At 36.4% G+C, this 23,953-nt stretch overlaps 1 protein-coding gene across 1 annotated transcript; it reads left to right on the plus strand.

Moving 5' to 3' along the window:
• The first annotated feature begins 8,362 nt into the window (after nucleotides 1-8,362).
• Nucleotides 8,363-11,182, plus strand: LOC131648884 (uncharacterized). The gene is made up of 2 exons (XM_058918616.1): nucleotides 8,363-9,003; nucleotides 9,685-11,182. The coding sequence occupies exons 1-2, from the start codon at nucleotides 8,363-8,365 to the stop codon at nucleotides 11,180-11,182; spliced, it is 2,139 nt and encodes a 712-aa protein (XP_058774599.1).
• Nucleotides 11,183-23,953: the final 12,771 nt, after the last annotated feature.

A 23,953-nucleotide genomic window follows, 5' to 3' on the forward strand; every position in this document is an offset into this window, starting at 1 on the left:
TGAGGACTTGGGATATTCATTGTGGACATTTACCATTTGTTTAAATTTTGTACATATATTATCTTTTATTTCCTCTTTAATTTTCATTTGGGTTTGTAATAATTTGTAGTTTAGTTTCATTCCCATTTGTTAAATTTGTAATCCCCATCCCCGAGGCCTTGTAATAATTTCACCGTTTTATTTTATTATTGCTTGCATGCTTTTAACCATTTTTCAAAATAAAATTAGGTTCTTAGACGTTTTCTACCATAAGTCGATCGCACTTCATGCATTACCATCAACCGTACTTTCACATGCACAGTTGCATACATTCATAGCTTGATCATGGGTTTGCTACAGCGAGACTTATTCGATTAATCGTTCTGGTTGGTCGTTTAGAAGGTTAGCTTATTGCTAGTACACTTACACTTTTACTCCTTTCATGTTCATTCCTTTATGTTTGAACCTTTATGCTTGTTTGTATGGATTTTACATGTGTGAGCTTGTATGTTTTCACTTGGAGTACCACAGATGTTCAAAAGGTTCCTATGGAGTACCACAGATGTGAGGAGTGCTAACACATTCATCTTGCATAACCAACCCCCGTATCCAGATTTCTCTTTGTGGGTTTTATCGATTTTTTTTCTTTCCTTCATTGGAATCAATAAAGTTCGGTGGCGACTCTTGCTTTTTTATGAGTTAAGTTATTCAATAGCGTAATCTCTAATTTTCATCCGCTACACTAAGGACTGACATGTACCTCTCTAAATATCCAACTAGCTTCACACGTATGAAGCACACAAAAACTCACCTTTCACTCTCATCCACTCTCTTATAAATAAAGCAATGATAAGAAATTATTACACACAAAGTCTACCTGCCGAATCCCTGCCAAAATCACTCCCCATTTCATTGAGAGCTCTAATTTGTAGCTTGTTTTCTTACGGTGTAGTTAAGGGAATTATCAAGGTTCCCCTTTTGGAAGAGGTTAGTGAGTACTGCTTGGTTTGGAAAGAGGAGCAAAATGATGTCTATAGTGTTAAAACGAGATATAAATTATGGATGCAGATTCAAAGCATTCAAAAAGTTCTAAGTGTAGAAGGTGAATGGCGTAGTTTGTTGAAGATAAGAGCTCCACCAAGAACTAAGCACTTACTTTGGCAAATATGTCGTACTTGTCTTCCTACCCGATGTTGACTTCGGCAACATTATATTCTGTGTCCTACTATGTGTCAATTATGTGAAGGAGGTGTGAAAGATGAGTGACATGTGTTCTTTGGGTGTACAATAACATTACAATGCTGGAATGTGACGGACTTGTTATGTTACCACACCACGACTACAAAGGTTTAATGAAGTGAGGTCTATGATTTAAGACATCTATAGTAAAGAGGATAGGATGGTTAAAGGTAGAGTAATTGTTATATTATAGGTGCTTTAGAATAATATGAATAATTGGATTTAGAATAACGAGAAGGATGACACAAGTAAGTTAGGCATGCAAGCATATCATATTTGGAAGGACTGGTTTATAGCTTAAAATTATCAACTTAACAGTGACAATGATCAGCAAAGCCAACAACAACCTTTATGGTAGCCACCTCATGTGGGGTGGGTGAAATGTAATGTTGATGCTGGATTTAATAATCAACAGGAAACAACAAACAAAGAGTGGTGTTATAGAGATTGCAACGGAAGATTCATCATGGCGGGAATGGCTTGAGATGTTGGTATTTATACACTCATAGAAGCCAAGGCATTCTAATTGAAAGAAGTTGTGCAGGGAGCCATTCAGATGCAAATGGATCATATCATTTTTTTAGAGTGATTCTTAAATGGTAGTGCAAGCTATTCATGTTAATTATGGTGGTAATTAAAAATTTAGTGTGATCATATCTAGTATTAAGAATTTGTTAGATTTACATCCCGATTTTAAGGTGAAGTTTGTTAAGCACCTAACAAATTAGCAGTGTTTTAAAAACCGGACCGGTCTGTCATACCCCAAAATTTGCCTCTTTCATTTCATCTACAATGATTCAAGAATTAGGGTTCTATCCAAACAACATTCCATAAGTCAAGAATCTCCTAAGGCTAGGGTTTGAGGTTCTCCTGAAAAGATCAATAAGATAAAGGTTCTCAATCAAGGTTCTATGGTTCATAATGATCTAGGATAACTCTATGGCAAAAGTCAAGGCTCAACTCCAAAAGTTACCTGCTCAAACAAACTCTAAGATTCACAGTCAACTGATTAAACCTAAAAGTCAACCACAATCAAAGCATGGTCCAAACCTCTAATCATTGATCAAACATCAAGTATATAAGTGTACATCCATCATTTGATCAAAATTTGATCATGATTTATCAGTAGAAACTCAAAGATGAACAAATACAAAAAGGTTCAAATTAGGGTTTCTCTAGGAAAAAGTCAACTCAACTTTGACTGACCATAACTTTCACATGGAACATCAAAAATTCCCCACTTAAAGCCTATTTGAAAGGAAATTGGATTCTCTACAACTTTGTCTCTCACAAGCCAAGGCTAGAAATGCTTCATTTGAGAGGTATGATGCAAAAGATTACAGGTCATTTTCAAGCATCCTTCAAAAGCAGTTTTTTGTCAAAGAGGATATGATCAAGATAAAAGCTCCAAATGAAAAATATGTTCCAAAGTGGCTTATAGAGGACATCTTGAGGTTTCCAAAAAGTCCTAGAACTCCTTCATAGCTTAAAAATTGAGTGAGATATGCTTGGTCAAAGTTGGGTGATTTTAGAGAACCAAATGTGAAATACAAGGGATTTAAATTGGACTTCTCACAAGTGGGCCTATGTTTTGTGATCCAAACTTGATCCATAAGATATTTAGGCTGTCCAAGACCCCAAGCCACGAAATTAGATGTATTATTTGATTTTTTTAGGATTTTATTTCATTTTTAATGATTTAATTAAGATAAAAATCAAATATTTTTGGTAAAGGATATATTTTGATTGTTTTCAATCAACATTTATGATCAAATGCAATCAGATTTTCGTGCACAAGTAAATTGGAGAAGATTGATGTAATGTGAGCCAAATATAGTAACTTAAAAATCAAGAAATAAATCAAATTTGTAAGATTGGAAAAGGTGGATTTAATGATCAATGGGCCTCCAATTCCTGACCTAATAGAAGCCTATAAGTAGTTGAAGCTATGCACATGAATAGGGGTTGGAAAATCTGGGCAGAAAGGAGCTTGCAAGAAGTCAAAAAGTCACCCAAGAACTTAAATTCGAATTTGGAGAATTTGAGACTTTCAGAGGGATTCAACGATTGCAAAAGCTTCCTCAAGGGATTCTGAACGTGTCTGGATCGATACTCTGCTTCAGCACCCCCAAAACAATCTCCAATTAGCCAAGGTAGGTTGTTCTGAACTTTGGATCGAGTAGCATAATTGGTGCATTCATATGTTAAATTGTTTGTGTTTTATGCTTTGTATAATTGTTATGAACGTTTCTGGATCATTAGACTAAAGTTTGTGTGGTCAAAACTCACTTTGCCATTAACGTCCGAGTTGAGTTTTTTAGGGTTTGATTTGGGTTTTTTTTTGTTAGAAGTAAAATTAGAACTAATTAAGGGCATGGTTAAACTCGTATGACCTAGACGAGAGTATTGGAGGGGTCGCGAAACGTTTATATTTGCGCAGGTGTTATTCGCTGTTATCTCAGGTAAGCTTGCTACGAATGAAATCGTAGCAATTTGGTAGCTAATCGTTGCAGGTTTTTTTTCAGTTCCTATGGGGACGATGATGATGTGTCCTTACATCACTGTCCCTTTTGAATTGCGCGCGCGTTTTGTATGTGTGCTTTCTTGATTTTCTTTATCTGGTGCTGAAAGCGTGTGTCTAACGCGTGATTGCGTTTGGTGTGTTGGGTGGTTGTTGCGCTGGTAAGGGGTAGTCATGGGTTCGAGCCTCCTCCTTAACATATATTTTTCTGAAATTTTCAATTATAATCCTATGCGCCCATAGCCCCTAAGGTTACCATGTACCCTCATGATCCAGGCCTTTATCCTCCACTCAGCCTAATCTAACGTCCCAGATCTAATCCCCATAACATGTACCCCTACCCTAACCTCATTGAATCATAATCCCTAATAACTAAAATTATTTTAATTAATATATTCATTTTAATTAAATCTTTTTTTAATAATATTTAGTTATATATATAATAATTATTTTTTATAAATAAAGTTAATATATGATATTAATATTAAAAATCATAATTCGTTGTTCGTTCCGATTAAATCGATTAACCGCTATGGTCAATGATAATTTTAATTAAAATGATATTTAAAATATAAGTAATTTTTATTTGGTTAAATGGTTTCAACTATCCTATTAGTTGCGATGATTAACCCTTTTATTTCTGTTATTCCAATTCGTTATTCTTTTTAATCGAACCAATCAATTATGAGGGGTAATGATACAAATTAATTCATAAAAATTATTAAAAAATATTATTATTCGTTATTAGTAATAATTAAATCAATTGATTAAAATTGGTAACGATCTAACTACTAATCTGTTAACTATGGTAATTGAATCAATCGATTATTGCGGTTAATGGTACAAATAAAAATCAGGGTTGCACGCCCCAAACTCTAAAAACACTTCCAAACAAACCTTTCAAACTCCTAACTATCACAGGCTATTTCAAAAGCCTTGAAGCAAACTTTCAACCATCTCAGATCAAATTCAAATCCTATGGCGTACAACCCTTCCCCGAACTACGTAGACTCTGATCCTCCATAAGGAGGTACGTAGGCACTTGGCAACAAGGCGAGTCCCCTCCCCCACAAATCTCATTTTGTCCCGATTTCGCTTCTTTAATCATAAACCCTTAATCTTGATATTTGCCTTTAACCCTATTAACTGTCTGTCACCTTTCTTTATTTTAGCCATAAACCTTGACCTTATAATGCAAACCTTAGGAAAGGGTTGAGGGTGCCTAACACCTTCCCTCGACCTGAATATAGTATCTTACCTTGATCTCTCAATTGCGCGAGGTTTCCTATTCTCCTTGGTAGAATAGGTGGCGACTCTAAGTCTTTAATGTTTAGGGCAAGTTGCTACAGCTGGCGACTCTGCTGGGGAAAACTAAAAAACTGGTGAATACTATGCTCCTATAGGTTTTAGGTTTTGGCATGGTTTAGGTTTGGCAAAGTGTTAGGGTTTGGCTAATTTGCCATTTTTAGGGTTTGCGTTTGATTTTTTTTATTGTTTGTTTTTCATTTTTTATTTGTTTTATTGTTTCTAAAAATATTCTATTTGCTTTGATATTTGTATTTAATTGCATAATTGCTATATTATATGCATTGCTGGGTATATATTATGTTGTGTTAAAACCTAAGTGTGGGAGTTATCCTTGATATCAGGGGGGACTTGAATCGCCTACGAGTCTCATTGATAACTCCACTCGGAGTGGGTTGAATATTCGGAAATGTCCAAAACGAGGCTTGACTTTGTTGAGGGCAGGACTGGATAGTCAGCTGATCTCTTCGAGAACCTACCCCAAAAATTCGAACCTCATTGGATAAAATGAGTTGTTCTAAAATCCGAAGAGACAAAAAGTCTCGGAGGCTACGAACGACCTCATGAGACCCGTGTCTAGGACATACCAATGGAAAGGGTAGGCTCCCTAAAAGCCGCTACGTCGAACCTATGAACCTAGGGCTTTTATGTTTATGTGATTAAATATGAAATATTATTTGTGATTATTATATTTGTATTTTTGTTTTTTTTTTTTGTGTTTTATTTGTGTGCATGCATCATTCATCATATGCATTTTATCATGGCTTATCCACAGAAAAATAGTAAAGTAAAAAATATATATATAAATATAAAAATGTATTTTATTTGGTGAATTTGTAGGAAGGATGAGTACAAAGAAGCCCATTATCCACTTTGCTGTTTCCACCCCAGATATCAAGAAACTGAAAATAATAAAGGAAAAACTACCATCAAGTGCCTTGGATAGGTTTGTGGCCCGTTATGGAGATATGTTGGATTTGTTAAAGGTAAAAGTCCAAGAGGAAGCTATTACTGCATTGGTCCAATTCTATGATCCTCCACTTAGATGCTTTACTTTTCAAGATTTTCAGTTGGCTCCGACTTTGGAAGAAATGGATGCTATGTTAGGATTTTCAAGGATAAAAAGGGAATTCTATACTGGTGTGGGTAAAGAAGTTGATTTCTCAGATTTGGCAAAAGCTTTGGGATTGTCTGCTACGGAATTGAAATCTAATTATAAAACTGATGGAGATGTGCATGGGATCAAAAGATCTTACTTAGAAAATCAAGCTTTAATGTATGCTCAAAGGAAACAATGGGACATTTGTGGACATTTATTAGCTCTTTTGATTTTTGGTGTTGTCTTATTGCCAAAAAAATATTGATTATATTGATCCTGCCGCCATTCATGCTTTCACCTCTTTTAGGATTTTTGATAAGGATCCAACTCCCACCATCCTTGCTGATATTTATTATGCCATCCATGCTAGGTGTTTGAAGAAGAAAGGGATGCTATTTTGTTGTGTGCATTTTCTATATTCTTGGTTGATTTCCCATCTCTACAGAGCTAGTTGTTTTATTAAAGAATTGACTAGAAATGATTGGTCCCAAAAATTAAGGGCTCTCAAAGCAGATTCTATCCTTTGGTATGCAAAGAAATTAAATTCCGATAAGATTATTTATAAATGTGGAGATTTCAACAATGTGCCTTTGATGGGAACATTAGGATGCATTAATTATAATCCTATTTTAGCATTGCGCCAACTAGGCCATTCCATGGATTGTGAGCCTCCCAAACCACAATTGGAGGAATTACTTTTGCATGACAACGAAAAAGGGGAACCAAGGACTTTAAAGAAAATAATTCAGGCTTGGAGACATGTGCATGCAAAGAGTTTTGGGCCAAAGAACATCATTGCTAGAGAACCTTATACTAGTTGGGTTCAAGAAAGAGTTGGAAAGATTTTGCTTCCTTTTGTTGTGGATCCCGCATACAAGCCTGATTCTCCTAATCCTGTTCCTCTATCCATCAAAGAGGTAGAAGGGATCAGGGCTGCCCTAGAGGCGTCCCGAAAGGAAAAAGAAAAATTAGAGATTAATATACATCAACTTACCAACGAAAGGAGCCAACTACGCTTTGACCTTAAAGAGAAAAACCAAGAGCTTCAAGCAATGAAGGAAGATAATGATAGGCAAAGAAGTAAAAGGAAACGTGCAACCGAAGGAGTTCTAAGTGCTAATTATAATCTAGAGGCATATAATGAGAAGTTGGAACAAGCAAATCTAGAAATTGCAAGGTGGAGAAGACGTTATGAAAAAGCTTCTCATGATAAAGCGGAATCCGAGAAAAATCTAGAAATCGTGGTCTTTGAATTAACTGATAGAACTAAAGATCAAGAGGTGGAAATAAGGAATCTAAAGTTTGATCTTCAAGAAGCTCGCAATTCCGGACAAGAAGAGCGCGCAAGAAGAATAACTACGGAGGAAGCACTTTTACAGCGCACCGGTGAGTACGATAGAGCACTTCAAGCTATGGCATCACTTAGGCAAGTGTTCATAAGGCAAAGAAAGATATATGAGGCAGCCATGGACGAAAGGGATTATTGGAAAAGACTTTACACAATTGTTTCTACGGCAAATGAACATGTGAGCATGGTTCCTAAGATGCTTGAAGACTATGAAAAATGTCGCGATAATTATGATAAGCTAGTCTTCTTGTGTAATGATTTGATTTAAGATATCCCAAGGAGTTTGGCAAAGGCGGAATCATCTCCTATCATCCTTCCTAAAGAGGTCAAATAATTCATGGAGCTTTGTAGGGATATGGTGGACAAGTTCCGAGAAGACGTCCAAAAGCGTTCCTAATTTTATTTTATTTCCTTGTTGCTTTTATTCCAAGTATTTTAATTTCAGTTTCCATTCCTATTTGTAAACCAACAATAAAGTGGTATTTCTTTTAATTAATAAAGTGTGTTTATTTTTCGCATTACTTATTGTCCCTATAATATTCACCAAATAATTATAAAAAAAAAAAAGAGAAGAATATATAAAAAAGGGGAATATATATATATTTACTATAATAATGTGGATAAGACATGAACTTAGCATAAGCATAACATTCATATCATGCATACCATAGTTTATTTTCAAAGCATTAAAAGAAAAAAAACTATCTTTATCTCCAGTCACACCATTGGAGAAGGCAACCAAGCAACCATACCACCATACCAAACCCGCGCTCAGAAGAAGAAAGCTATGGAACAACTAGAGCAGAATCAAGCCGCCCTTCGCGAAGAAGTAACTCAGTTGAAAGGCACTGTAGATGAGATTAAGGGAGGAATGGCTCAGATGTTGAGTTTCATGAAGGACATCAGGGATGAACAGGAAAAGGCTAGGGAAGCTCGGAACCAGTATGAGGAAATACCGAATGATGGCAACCCGCTGTTAGGATTTGTTCGAGGCTTTGATCCTCACAAGTCAAATGCCCACTCCTCAAAGAGAGTTACCAGAACCCATGAAGAGGGAGAAGCTTCCCATGAAGGATTCATTCCCACCAATCAGAAAGAGGGGGCGCCTCGCACGGTTCGCATCCCTGCTAAAAACCCACCTAAGGATGAAGATTACGTGGATTTACAATATGGGGAGGCGGATGAAACAAATCAGGAACCCCAACATAAGCAAACCCAATCTGATTCTGAGGAAAGCGCTAGAAATAGTGGACAAATCAAGGCGCTAGAAGAAAGGCTGAAAGCAGTAGAAGGATATGACGTCTTTGATGTGGATACCTATGAAATGAGCTTGGTTCCGGATTTGATTATTCCTCATAAGTTCAAGATACCCAACTTTGAAAAATACAAAAGACTTACATACCCAAGGAGTCATTTACGCATGTATGTCAGGAAGATGGCTGCTTATGCCAATGACCAAAAGCTGATGATGCACTTTTTCCAAGACAGCCTGAGTGGGGCATCTGTTGAATGGTATATGCAACTGGAAAAGACGCATATCCGAAGCTGGAACGACCTTTCTAATACGTTCTTAAAGCAATACAAGTACAATCTGGACATGGCACCCAATCGAATGCAATTACAAAATTTGTCCCAAAAGAAGGAAGAATCATTTAAGGAATACGCCCAAAGATGGCGAGAAATGGCCTCCCGAGTCCAACCTCCGTTGCTAGAAAAGGAACTGGTTGACATGTTTATGAGAACTCTACAAGGACCATACTACGATAAGATGATCGGAAGTGTATCCTCAGGATTCTCAGATCTAGTGGTCATCGGAGAAAGAATTGAGGACGGAATCAAAGATGGGAAGATACAAGGAGCACCATCTAACTCTTATCACTCAAACAGGCCCACCTCAACCTTCGCTAAAAAGAAGGAAGGGGAGACCAACGCAGTAGTGCATCAAGAGCCTAGACCTCCTATGTCTTACTCACCGCAACAGAATAGATTCCTAGTGCCACAAAGGAAATTCGACCCTTTGCCCACCTCCAGAAGTGAAATACTGAAATATCTGGTAAATGAGCAATTAGTAGAACTCAGACCTATGCCACCCCCGATTCCTGGAAGAGCTACGCCCAACTTCAGACCTAATGAAAGGTGTGAATTTCACGCCAATTCTCCTGGACACACATTAGAAAAATGCTGGGCTTTCAGGCACAAGGTACAAGACCTAATCGAGTCTGGGGCAATTGCTTTTGACAAACCCAACGTGAAGACGAATCCCATGTCTCGTCACGATGGCACAGTCAATGCGATCGAGGTCGTCACTGAGCAAGAGTTAGTTCAACAACGGAGTTCCCCTATAGATGCCCTTAAGAGGTATCTACTCGCAAGGGGGTTCGTCCTAGAACATAACGAGGATTTTAAGGACACCCTACAGAGACTCGTGGACCAAGGAGTAATTCAGTTGAAAGAACATCCCGAGGAGGAGTATGTGGCTATGCTAGAGAGGAATGAGCCATTGATAATACCTAGTCCAGGGGCAAGGAAGACATTAATCATCCCCTGCGCCAAAACACCATTGTTGATACCCACACAAGTACACACTAGGATCATCCTAGTCAGAGATCCATATCTGGTGGACAAAATGAAAGCGGTCCCTTGGGAATATGATTCTAGTACTAATACGGATGTGACAAAGATCGTTGGGCCTGGGGGCATGACTCGTAGTGGTCGCATATTCAGCACTGCGAAACCAAATGAGAACTTAGCGCAAGCAGGTAATCAAGCTACTGTGGTCCCGACTGAAGAAGGCACGTCCAAGGACAAAGAGACTGCTAACAAAGATGCTGAAAAGTTTTTGGCGTTGATCAAGAAAAGTGATTATAGAGTGGTGGACCAGTTGCATCAAACTCCGTCCAAAATATCACTCCTCTCGCTGTTAGTACATTCAGAAAAACATCGAGACGCCTTGATGAGAATCCTGAACGCCGCCCACGTAACTAAAGACATCACTGTGAATCAATTTGATGGGATGGTGGCTAATCTTACTGCTGGGGCATGTTTAAGCTTCAATGATCATGAGCTACCCCCACAAGGGAAAGAACATAACAAAGCCTTGCATATCTCCATACAATGTGGGAAAGCTCATCTATCCAGAGTTCTGATTGACACAGGGTCGTCATTAAACGTGATGCCAAAAGCCACTCTCGACAAGATAGCCTTGGAGGGTCTGGTAGTTAGACCAAGTCGTCTGGTAGTCAAGGCCTTCGATGGATCACAAAGTCCGGTATTTGGAGAAGTAGACCTCCCTGTAGTAGTTGGTCCCCATACATTCTGCATCAATTTCCAAGTAATGGAGATTGAACCTGCTTATACCTGCCTATTGGGACGTCCCTGGATTCATGCTGCTGGGGCAGTTACCTCTACTCTGCATCAAAAAGTAAAATTTGTGGATGGGAACTCTATAGTGACCGTCAATGGGGAGGAGGATATATTTGTTAGCAATCTGGACTCATACCGATACATCGAGGCTGGAGAAGGAGCGTTGGAAACCTCATTCCAAGCACTAGAGATAGCAACTGCTGTCACACTACCAATAGAGAAGATACGAAGGGCGGTGACATCCTGGAGAGACCTGCCAGACCTGAAAATGGAAGGCTGGGGCAAAGTCCCAGAAATTCAAGAGAAGAAGGATCGTCTGGGGTTATGATACCAACCAACAAAGAAGGCTGCAAAGGAAGAGCAACGATTCCCTCCGATCGCGCAAACTTTTGTCACAGGCGGATATGAGCATGTATCCATGATATCTAGCATGGAGGGTACATCCAATTTCATCCGAATGATCAGACCAGGAGAACAGCTCCAAAATTGGACAAGCCTGGAGATACCAGAGATAGTTACTATTTTAAAGTAATTTGTTTTTGTCGTGTGTTTTATTTCCCTTTCAATTAAAAAAAAAACAATGTCGCTCATGCCCCGCCCGAAGCATAGAGTTGGTTTGTAAGGGCCCCATTTACTTTCAAAGTTTGAGTTTATTAATAAAATTATCGTTTGCATTTGGTATTGAAAACACCGTCTCGTTCTTGCATTTACTTTCCTAAAATGACAAATAACATTCTTGCATAAAACAAAAGCACAATCATAATTGCATACTAAAAACAAAACATAAACATGTGCAGATCACCTTCTAACATCACCGATAATAATACTGCTGAAACTCAATGTAAGCTCGAGGCTCTCTCTAATCAGTCTGAGGAAGGGGATGAGGAAGACGATGAACTTCCGGAAGAATTGTCAAGGCTAATGGACAGAGAATCCAAAATCATGCTCCCTCCTCAAGAAGCCATTGAAATCATAAACTTGGGCACCGATAAAGAACCCAAGGAAATCAAGATTGGGGCAACACTGAACAAGGACATAAAAGCAACGCTAGTCAAACTCCTACATGACTATGTAGAAATATTCGCTTGTTCATACCGCGACATGCTTGGCTTGGATACAGACATCGTCGTACATAGGCTACCGCTCAAAGAGGGTTGTACACCTGTCAGACAAAAGCGCAGAAGAGTTCGACCCGACATGGATAATAAAATCCGAGAAGAGGTACTCAAGCAGTTTGACGCAGGGTTCCTTGCCGTAGTTGAATATCCACCATGGATCGCCAATATAGTGCCAGTTCATAAGAAGGATGGGAAGGTGCGCATGTGTGTTGACTACAGAGATCTGAATAAGGCAAGCCCAAAGGACGACTTTCCACTACCACACATAGACATACTAGTGGACAATACCGCACAAGCTTCAGTATTCTCATTCATGGATGGATTTTCTGGGTATAATCAAATCAAAATGGCTCCCGAAGACATGGAGAAAACCACCTTCATGACATCTTGGGGTACTTTCTGTTACAAGGTGATGCCTTTTGGATTGCGAAACGCTGGGGCAACGTATCAACGAGCTATGGTCACGCTGTTCCATGATATGATCCACAAGGAAGTCGAAGTATATGTGGATGACATGATCGCTAAGTCCTGTACTGAAGAGGAACACATTACGCACTTGCAAAAGTTATTCGAACGCTTAAAGAAGTTCAAGCTAAGGTTGAATCCGAACAAGTGTACATTTGGTGTGAGATCAGGAAAGCTGTTGGGATTCATAGTAAGCCAACGAGGCATAGAGGTAGATCCTAACAAAGTGAAGGCCATACAAGAAATGCCCGTTCCAAGAACAGAAAAAGAGGTAAGTGGTTTCTTAGGTCGTTTGAATTACATCTCAAGGTTCATCTCGCACTTAACTGCTACATGCGAGCCCATATTCAAATTACTAAGAAAAGATCAACCAATCAAGTGGAACGACGATTGTCAAGTAGCTTTCGAAACCATAAAGCGTTATTTACAAGAGCCACCGATACTCGTGCCTCCCGTATCAGGAAGACCTTTGATCATGTACCTCACCATCCTCGAAAGGTCTATGGGATGCGTACTGGGGCAGCAAGACGAAACTGGCAGGAAAGAACACGCTATTTACTACCTTAGCAAGAAATTCACCGATTGCGAATCTCGATATTCACCGTTGGAAAAGACATGTTGCGCCCTAGCATGGGCCTCCAAACGTCTAAGGCAATATATGCTGAACCATTCCACATGGTTGATATCGAGAATGGATCCTTTGAAATATGTGTTCGAAAAACAGGCTCTCACAGGAAGAATCGCTAGATGGCAAATGCTACTGTCAGAATATGACATTCAATACGTCACTCAAAAAGCAATAAAAGGGAGTGTACTGGAAGAACATTTAGCTCATCAGCCCATCGAAGAATATCAGTCTATAAAGTTCGACTTCCCTGATGAGGACATTATGCTAGTAAGAGACTATGAAATACCTGGACCCGATGAAGGACCCGAACCAGGATTGGTGTGAACCCTTACGTTCGATGGAGCCTCAAACGCACTAGGACATGGCATAGGGGCAGTCTTGACATCTCTTGACAATCGCCACATACCCTTCACTGCGAGATTATGTTTCGACTGTACCAACAATATTGCAGAATACGAAGCGTGCATATTAGGGCTAGAAGCTGCGATCGATCTAAGGATTAAATTACTCGAGGAATATGGGGATTCAGCGTTGGTAATCCACCAAGTCAATAAAGAATGGGATATGCGAGATGCAAAGGTAATCCCATACCGAGACCTCATACTGGAACTAATGGCTGAGTTTGAAACCATCACTTTTAATCATATCCCGAGGGAGGAAAATCAAATGGCCGACGCATTGGCAACACTCTCCTCTATGTTTAAAGTAACCTGGCCAAATCACAAACCTCGGATAACGATCAGACACTTCGACGAACCAGCCTATTGCCTTACGATCGAAGAGCAACCCGATAACAAGCCCTGGTACCATGATATTAGGAAATACTTGGAGAAATAAGAATATCCAGAGAACGCCTCCGCAATCGACAAAAAGACACTAAGGAGGTTGGCATCTAAGTTCTTCCTAAATGGTAATGTCCTATACAAGCGAAACTACGATTCAGTGTTACTAAGATGTGTGGATAAGAATGAGGCCAAAGAGATCATCAAGGAGGTCCATGAAGGAACCTTTGGAACTCATGCAAACGGACATTCAATGGCAAGAAAGATATTAAGAGCAGGGTACTACTGGTTAACAATGGAGGCTGATTGCTTCCAATATGCAAGGACATGTCACAAATGCCAAATATACGCCGACAAAGTACACGTACCGCCAAATCCATTGAATGTGCTAAGTTCACCATGGCCGTTTGCGATGTGGGGGATTGATATGATAGGGGTGATCGAACCCAAAGCCTCTAATGGACACCGATTCATATTGGTTGCCATCGACTATTTCACCAAGTGGGTCGAGGCTGCTTCCTACACTAATGTAACAAGACAAGTGGTTACCCGGTTCATCAAACATAACCTCATATGCCGATATGGGATTCCAAGTAGAATCATCACCGACAATGGGTCGAACTTGAACAATAATATGATGAAGGAGCTGTGCGAAGAATTCAAAATTGAACACCATAATTCCTCACCATATAGGCCTAAGATGAATGGCGTTGTTGAAGCCGCAAACACAAATATCAAAAAGATAATACAAAAGATGGTGAGGACGTACAAGGATTGGCATGAAATGCTTCCCTTCGCCTTACACGGTTACAGAACTTCAGTGCGCACATCCACAGGGGCAACTCCTTTCTCTTTGGTCTATGGTATGGAAGCAGTTCTTCCCATTGAAGTAGAGATTCCCTCTTTAAGAGTCCTAGCTGATACAAAGTTAGAAGAATCGGAATGGGTAAAAACCCGTTTTGATCAGCTGAATCTCATTGAAGAAAAGCGACTGACAGCTTTGTGTCACGGACAACTCTATCAGAAAAGGATGAAAAAGGCGTTCGATAAAAAGGTCTGTCCTCGAACTTACAAAGAAGGAGATCTCGTCCTCAAGAAGATCTTACTACCCCGACTCGATGCCCGAGGAAAATGGACGCCTAACTATGAAGGTCCATATGTCGTCAAAACAGTATTCTCAGGAGGAGCACTTGTCCTCACCACCATGGATGGAGATGATTTGTCGCATCCAATCAATTCAGATGCGGTCAAGAAGTACTATGCATAGCAGGGAAAGTTTCTAAACCAGATCCAAGATGATTCGTAAAGGATAAAAAAATCGTGCAATCACCAACTTCTGAAGTCAAAGGATTACTGGGGCCCTCGATAATAAAAGAGCGATAGCAGTATTAATATCATTTCTATTTGTCATTTTTCTTTCTTCCATACCTTTTGTACATTCGCCAATTCAAGGCAATAATCAATAAAAGTTTTTCCCTTTCACACTGTGTCTTTCGTCATTTCAATATCAAGTGCAAAAAATAATTTATTCCTCATAAGCTTTAAACTTTGAATTTAAAACAAGAAACTTACAAATCATTAGACAAAATAAAGGGGATGAAACCACGACATCTCTGGCAGTCAATACACGCCTGATGATATGATAGTTCCGAAAACACTGCAATATCCCAATAGACTAACCTCAGACGATTTGAGTTAAGATCCGCAAAGCTGCTCGAAAGGTTTTAAACAAATCCAATGGGTGACAAAAGATAGTACATCGAAGTCATCATACATATTCATATTCATATACACTCACATACGCGCCATTTTCATAAACATTCATGCATTTACAACAAATCATAAGCATACGCATTTGCAAGGCATCATTCTACAGGTAAAGCTTGTTTCCCAACTTGTTTCTTCTAAATCCTTTTTAGATCCCATTTCAATTTTCAATTTCAATTTTCAACCCAAATCGTGACCTTCGCGTTACGTCTTATTACGTTAGTCTTTTAGCGATGATATGGCACCGAGTTCTTTGGTACGTAAGTAACTAAGACTCATTTCAATTTCAATTTCAATTTCAACCCAAATCGTGACCTTCGCATTACGTCTTATCACGTTAGTCTTTTAGCGATGATATGGCACCGAGTTCTTTGGTACGTAAGTAACTAAGACTCATTTCAATTTCAATTTCAATTTTCAACCCAAATCGTGACCTTCGCGTTACGTCTTATCACGTTAGTCTTTTAGTGATGATATGGCACCGAGTTCTTTGGTACGTAAGTAACTAAGGCTCATTTCAATTTCAATTTCAACCCAAATCGTGACCTTCGCGTTACGTCTTATCACGTTAGTCCTTTAGCGATGATATGGCACCGAGTTCTTTGGTACGTCAGTACCAAAACTCATTTCTATTTCAATTTTAGTTTCAATCCCAACCATGACTCATTTCGTTAGTCCCTGAGCGCAATAAGTTATGTCATATCACGTTAGTCCCTTGGCAATAGTACAGAGCTTTGCCTCTCCGCAAATAGGGACTTATTCTCCAGGCTTCTCGAAACAAGTTCGTCATGTCATACATGTATCATAACAACACAGTGTATTCTTCCAACAACGCATCTACTCAACATTCCACAGTGCTAGCAAATTTCAGGGCATTTTCAGTGTTCAATAATCTTCCACCTTCAGACCGCGACAGGCAAGCATGCCTGTCCGATTCTTCCGGTTTAAGAAGATTGAACAGGGGCAGCTGTCATACCCCAAAATTTGCCTCTTTCATTTCATCTACAATGATTCAAGAATTAGGGTTCTATCCAAACAACATTCCATAAGTCAATAATCTTCTGAGGCTAGGGTTTGAGGTTCTCTTGAAAAGATCAATAAGATAAAGGTTCTCAATCAAGGTTCTATGGTTCATAATGATCTAGGATAACTCTATGGCAAAAGTCAAGGCTCAACTCCAAAAGTTACCTGCTCAAACAAACTCTAAGATTCACAGTCAACTGATTAAACCTAAAAGTCAACCACAATCAAAGCATGGTCCAAACCTCTAATCATTGATCAAACATCAAGTATATAAGTGTACATCCATCATTTGATCAAAAATTGATCATGATTTATCAGTAGAAACTCAGAGATGAACAAATACAAAAAGGTTCAAATTAGGGTTTCTCTAGGAAAAAGTCAACTCAACTTTGACTGACCATAACTTTCACATGGAACATCAAAAATTCCCCACTCAAAGCCTATTTGAAAGGAAATTGGATTCTCTACAACTTTGTCTCTCACAAGCCAAGGCTAGAAATGCTTCATTTGAGAGGTATGATGCAAAAGATTACAGGTCATTTTCAGGCATCCTTCAAAAGTAGTTTTTTGTCAAAGAGGATATGATCAAGATAAAAGCTCCAAATGAAAAATATGTTCCAAAGTGGCTTATAGAGGACATCTTGAGGTTTCCAAAAAGTCCTAGAACTCCTTCATAGCTTAAAAATTGAGTGAGATATGCTTGGTCAAAGTTGGGTGATTTTGGAGGACCAAATGTGAAATACAAGGGGTTTAAATTGGACTTCTCACAAGTGGGCCTATGTTTTGTGATCCAAACTTGATCACTAAGATATTTAGGCTGTCCAAGACCACAAGCCACGAAATTAGATGTATTATTTGATGTTTTTTAGGATTTTATTTCATTTTTAATGATTTAATTAAGATGAAAATCAAATATTTTTGGTAAAGGATATATTTTGATTGTTTTCAATCAACATTTATGATCAAATGCAATCAGATTTTCGTGCACAAGTAAATTGGAGAAGATTGATGCAATGTGAGCCAAATATAGTAACTTAAAAATCAAGAAATAAATCAAATTTGTAAGATTGGCAAAGGTGGATTTAATGATCAATGGGCCTCCAATTCGTGACCTAATAGAAGCCTATAAGTAGTTGAAGCTATGCACATGAATAGGGGTTGGAAAATCTGGGCAGAAAGGAGCTTGCAAGAAGTCAAAAAGTCACCCAAGAACTTAAATTCGGATTTGGAGAATTTGAGACTTTCAGAGGGATTCAGAGATTGCAAAAGCTTCCTCAAGGGATTCTGAACGTGTCTGGATCGATACTCTGCTTCAGCACCCCCAGAACAATCTCCAATTAGCCAAGGTAGGTCGTTCTGAACTTTGGATCGAGTAGCATAGTTGGTGCATTCATATGTTAAATTGTTTGTGTTTTATGCTTTGTATAATTGTTATGAACGTTTCTGGATCATTAGATTAAAGTTTGTGTGGTCAAAACTCACTTTGCCATTAACGTCCGAGTTGAGTTTTTTAGGGTTTGATTTGGGTTTTTTTTGTTAGAAGTAAAATTAGAACTAATTAAGGGCATGGTTAAACTCGTATGACCTAGACGAGAGTATTGGAGGGGTCGCGAAACGTTTATATTTGCGCAGGTGTTATTCGCTGTTATCTCAGGTAAGCTTGCTACGAATGAAATCGTAGCAATTTGGTAGCTAATCGTTGCAGGTTTTTTTTCAGTTCCTATGGGGACGATGATGATGTGTCCTTACATCACTGGCCCTTTTGAATTGCGCGCGCGTTTTGTATGTGTGTTTTCTTGATTTTCTTTATCTGGTGCTGAAAGCGTGTGTCTAACGCGTGATTGCGTTTGGTGTGTTGGTTGGTTGTTGCCCTAGTAAGGGGGAGGTCATGGGTTCGAGCCTCCTCCTTAACATATATTTTTCTGAAATTTTCAATTATAATCCTATGCGCCCATAGCCCCTAAGGTTACCATGTACCCTCATGATCCAGGCCTTTATCCTCCACTCAGCCTAATCTAACGTCTCAGATCTAATCCCCATAACATGTACCCCTACCCTAACCTCATTGAATCATAATCCTTAATAACTAAAATTATTTTAATTAATATATTCATTTTAATTAAATCTTTTTTTAATAATATTTAGTTATATATATAATAATTATTTTTTATAAATAAAGTTAATATATGATATTAATATTAAAAATCATAATTCGTTGTTCGTTCCGATTAAATCGATTAATCGCTATGGTCAATGATAATTTTAATTAAAATGATATTTAAAATATAAGTAATTTTTATTTGGTTAAATGGTTTCAACTATCCTATTAGTTGCGATGATTAACCCTTTTATTTCTGTCATTCCAATTCGTTATTCTTTTTAATCGAACCAATCGATTACGAGGGGTAATGATACAAATTAATTCATAAAAATTATTAAAAAAAAATTATTATTCGTTATTAGTAATAATTAAATCAATTGATTAAAATTGGTAACGATCTAACTACTAATCTGTTAACTATGGTAATTGAATCAATCGATTATTGCGGTTAATGGTACAAATAAAAATCAGGGTTGTACGCCCCAAACTCTAAAAACACTTCCAAACAAACCTTTCAAACTCCTAACTATCACAGGCTATTTCAAAATCCTTGAAGCAAACTTTCAACCATCTCAGATCAAATTCAAATCCTATGGCGTACAACCCTTTCCTCAACTACGTAGACTCTGATCCTCCATAAGGAGGTACGTAGGCACTTGGCAACAAGTTGAGTCCCCTCCCCCACAAATCTCATTTTGTCCCGATTTCGCTTCTTTAATCATAAACCCTTAATCTTGATATTTGCCTTTAACCCTATTAACTGTCTGTCACCTTTCTTTATTTTAGCCATAAACCTTGACCTTATAATGCAAACCTTAGGAAAGGGTTGAGGGTGCCTAACACCTTCCCTCGACCTGAATATAGTATCTTACCCTGATCTCTCAACTGCGCGAGGTTTCCTATTCGCCTTGGTAGAATAGGTGGCGACTCTAAGTCTTTAATGTTTAGGGCAGGTTGCTACACGGTCATCAAACCGGTGAGAGTATTGGATCACCGGTTCATTGGTTGAACCACTGGGTCACTAGTCAAACCGAATGACTAAATCGGATTAAATGGGATAACTCGGTTGAATAAACCGGTCTCTATTGCAATACTATATATTTATTAAATTGGTCTAACCGGATAACTTAGTCTCTAAAAAATATTACAACACCTACAAATTTTTAAAATTTTAAAATATCCTAATTTCACACGTTTATTCTTTACATTTAAATTCTAAATATAATCATCACTCACAATAAAATAATACAAAATATAAATTTAAATAAATTTTAAATCATGTCTAATTGCAAACAGGGAAAAAGTTGTTCCAAATAAGGTTTGAATAAAGTCTAATTATATTTTATTTAAAAAATCATGAAAAGTGCAAAAAAAGAGAGCATGCATTTGAACCACCGGTTTTCTAAAACCATCGGTTCACCGGTTTTGATTGGTTTTGACTGGTTCTCACCGGTTCAAAAGCATACCTGGTCCAACAATCAGACCAGACCGGTGACCCCTCCGATTCCCGGTCCGACCGGCGATTTGGTCCGGCATTTAAAACACTGCAAATTAGGTTGTTAAATTGTGAGCTAAAATGACCAATTCTTGAACTAGACGTATATTTCTTCATTTCATTTTTCCTTGTATTGATTGTGTAAAAAATTATATTTTGTATTGTATTTAAACAAATAATTAAAAAAATAAAAAACATTTAAGAATATTACAATAGTATAAAGATGGTGTAAAAAGATATAGAACAAAATTTTGAAAATAATAGATTAAACGTAAGAAAAATAAACTAGCCGCCGAAAATTGAGAGGTTTAATGGATATGCACTGATTTTACACTGTTATCCAATAAAAAATAAATAATCTTTCATATCATTAAAATAATTTAAAATAAAAAATATAATTGATTACATATGGTTGTGATTAGTTGACAATATAAAATTGTTTTACTCTTTCTATACATCGCCCATTTTCTCTTAATTTCTCTTAATTATATTTGAGTGACACAATAAATTTGTGTGGTGAAAAAACATAACCAAATAGACAACGTTCACAAATAATTATTAAAAACAAAATAATTTTAAAAATAAATGAAATTAATTTTATAATTAGATTTTATAATCAATTACTAAAAGATTCAGCCGATGACCAAAATTGATTGACTTATTTATTATTATTAAAAATAAAAGTTGGTGTATTTAAAAGAAAAATAATATTTATTTTTGAATGTAAAGTTAAATTATCAATCATTAGTTGATAAATTATTAAGAAATAGAATAATTAATTTATCTTTTTATCAATTTTTTATTAATCATTTTTTATCAATTAATAACAAAAATTAGAAATTTTTTTTTTTAGAACTTAATTGGAATACACTGACGGTGTAAATAAATTTTACAACCTCAGTGAATCACGATCGTTAATTTATTAAAAGTGTTTGACTTTTATTTTAAATTTTTTAAAATAATATAATTGAGTGGTTGTTATTCATTGACAGTGTAAAAAATTTTATACTGAAAATGCATAACAATTAAACTCTAAAAATTATCAATCATTAGTTGAATAATTAATTTCTCTTTTTATCCATTGTTAAAACAATTATTATATTTATAGGATCAATTTCATTGATTTATCCCCGGGCCATTAATTTGCTGCACATATGGCTGCCAATATTAAGAACGTCCAGGATCTCATCTCATGATAGTTTTTTTTAAGCATTGACTGGTGAGGCTAATTTGCTAAGAATAAAGTATTAATTTTATGCTTTGATATTTTCTCTTCCACTAGAAGTAGTTACAAAATAGAGAAATTGTTTTTCTTACCGTCAGTTTGGTTAGGGAGTTTTTGGAGGAGAGCGGATGTGACAGAATATTTTAAGTTAAATATATTTAATTTAATTTTTTCCGAAGAGAGGAAAGAGGATTGAAAGTAATTAGATTTTCTTTTGAAATAGTTTTTATGTTTTTTAAATCAGAAGATTTGGATGAGAGGAGAATGAGAGGGGTTAATTTTTTTTTTATATTGATAAAATTATCTTATATATTTTTATTAAAATCATAAGTTATCTTTAATAAATATTATATATTAATTTTTGTCCTCTTATTAAAATTTCTATTTTTATGGCAACTCTAATATTTTTGTTATTATGACTAACATTTCTTTATTTTTTGTGTGTGATATTTTCTTCATTTTTATTTATTATTTTGCACTTTAATATATTTTAGAGTATTTAAAATATTAAATATTTTATGTTTGATTTTCTATGTTGTTTATGAATGAAATTTTTTTTCTTATGAATTTCACTTTGATTTTATTTTATTTAGTTTGTTATAATACTTTAAGGGTTAAAGTGAAAATTAATTTTAGAGTTAATACCACTTTACCCTTGTAATATATATATATTTTTTAGATTATCACTTATAATTTTTTTTATTTCTCTTAAGTGTATAAATTAAACACTGAATTTGAATCTGATAGTAAATTAAAAAAGAAATTACAGGGTAGCTTCTGCACTTAGGGGTAAAAAACAGATATTTTAAATTTTAAGGATGTGATCCAATTTTTTTACCAGAATTAAAGCGAATTTTATCTGTATCAAAGAAGATATAATATATTTAACCCTTCACTTTCTCTTGTGATCTTAACATATATTTGATTAAAGTTTTTGTTTTCTCTTTCCTATACTCTTTTTAGTGAATTTTAGGGGATTTATTGAATTTGCCCAACCTACATACACCCCTATCATCAGACTGTTTGGTTATTGTTACCATTTTCTAGTCCATCTTTTTTTTAGGTAGCACAATAAAAATAAAAGGGTTAAATATGTTTTTAGTCCCTATAAAATTATCTAAAATGGCTTTTAGTCCCAATAAAAAATTATTGATTTTTAGTCCCTAATAAAATTATTTTTGCACTCAGTTTTAGACCAAAAGTGAGTGCAAAAGTAATTTTATAGGGACTAAAAGTCAATATATTTTTTATAGGAATTAAAAGTCAAAATTGAGATATTTATAAGGACCAAACACTAGTACAAAAATGTTAATTTACACCCTTTTTTTATTAAATTTACACATTATTTTTAATAAAAATCGGGTGTATATCCACAGGGTGAGAAATGTCTAACGAATTTACACCCGTTATTTTTAACAAAAATCGGGTGTAATTGGCCGTAATTACGTTTTTAATTACACCCTGTTTTAATAAAAATCGGGTGTAATTGGGCGTAATTACGTTTTTAATTACACCCTATTTTAATAAAAATCAGGTGTAATTGGGCGTAATTACGTTTTAATTACACCCTGTTTTAATAAAAATCGGGTGTAAATGGGCTTAATTACGTTTTAATTAAGCCATGTTTTAATAAAAATCGGGTGTAATTGGGCTTAATTACGTTTTAATTACACCTTATTTTAATAAAAATCGGGTGTAATTGGGCTTAATTATGTTTTAATTACACCCTATTTTAATAAAAACCGGGTGTAGATATGTTCTTAATTACACCCTATTTTAATAAAAATCGGGTGTAAATACGCCATTTATGAATGAACAATTATATCTATTTACACCCTATTTCATATACACCATTTAGTTATATTTCATTTTCAATCATAATATTGCAAATACTATAAAATTATACACATAAAAATCATATTTTAACTAAGTCAAAATATTTTTAATATTAACCAAAAAGTATACAAAATCATGTACAGTCATAATATTTCAAGTATTATAAAATCATACACCTAAAAATTATATTTTAACAAAGTCATAACACTTTCTTCATATATATAATTTTACGCCATGCTTGACGGTTAGCTTCGGTGTTCTCTAATCCAATTGAATCCAACCGCTTTCCACATGTAGCATTGAATTCATCCATGGCCAAAATACCACGCCCTAGAGAAGCAATTGTTTTCTGTATGCAAAAAAACAAGACATAAGAAATTATTACAAGAAAGTGTTATTACAAGAAAGAGCCACATGTATCGATGGTAACCATACCGCGGTTTTGACGAGTCTAACCATGACTCTGATACCACTTGTTGGGCAGTTCGGAAAGCGTCGAAAGTGTCAATGATGATAAACATTCAGGTTCTAAGAGACTTTTATACTGCATATCCACCAAAAAAATCATTTATTTATTTCATGCCATACACATCTTTCATGGGAAAGCACTTGCGAAGTTGTGCCAGACCAGAGTCAACATCCCTGAGTGAAATCATACC

Source organism: Vicia villosa, linkage group LG2 (assembly GCF_029867415.1).
Source record: "Vicia villosa cultivar HV-30 ecotype Madison, WI linkage group LG2, Vvil1.0, whole genome shotgun sequence".
NCBI classification, from domain to species: Eukaryota; Viridiplantae; Streptophyta; class Magnoliopsida; order Fabales; family Fabaceae; genus Vicia; species Vicia villosa.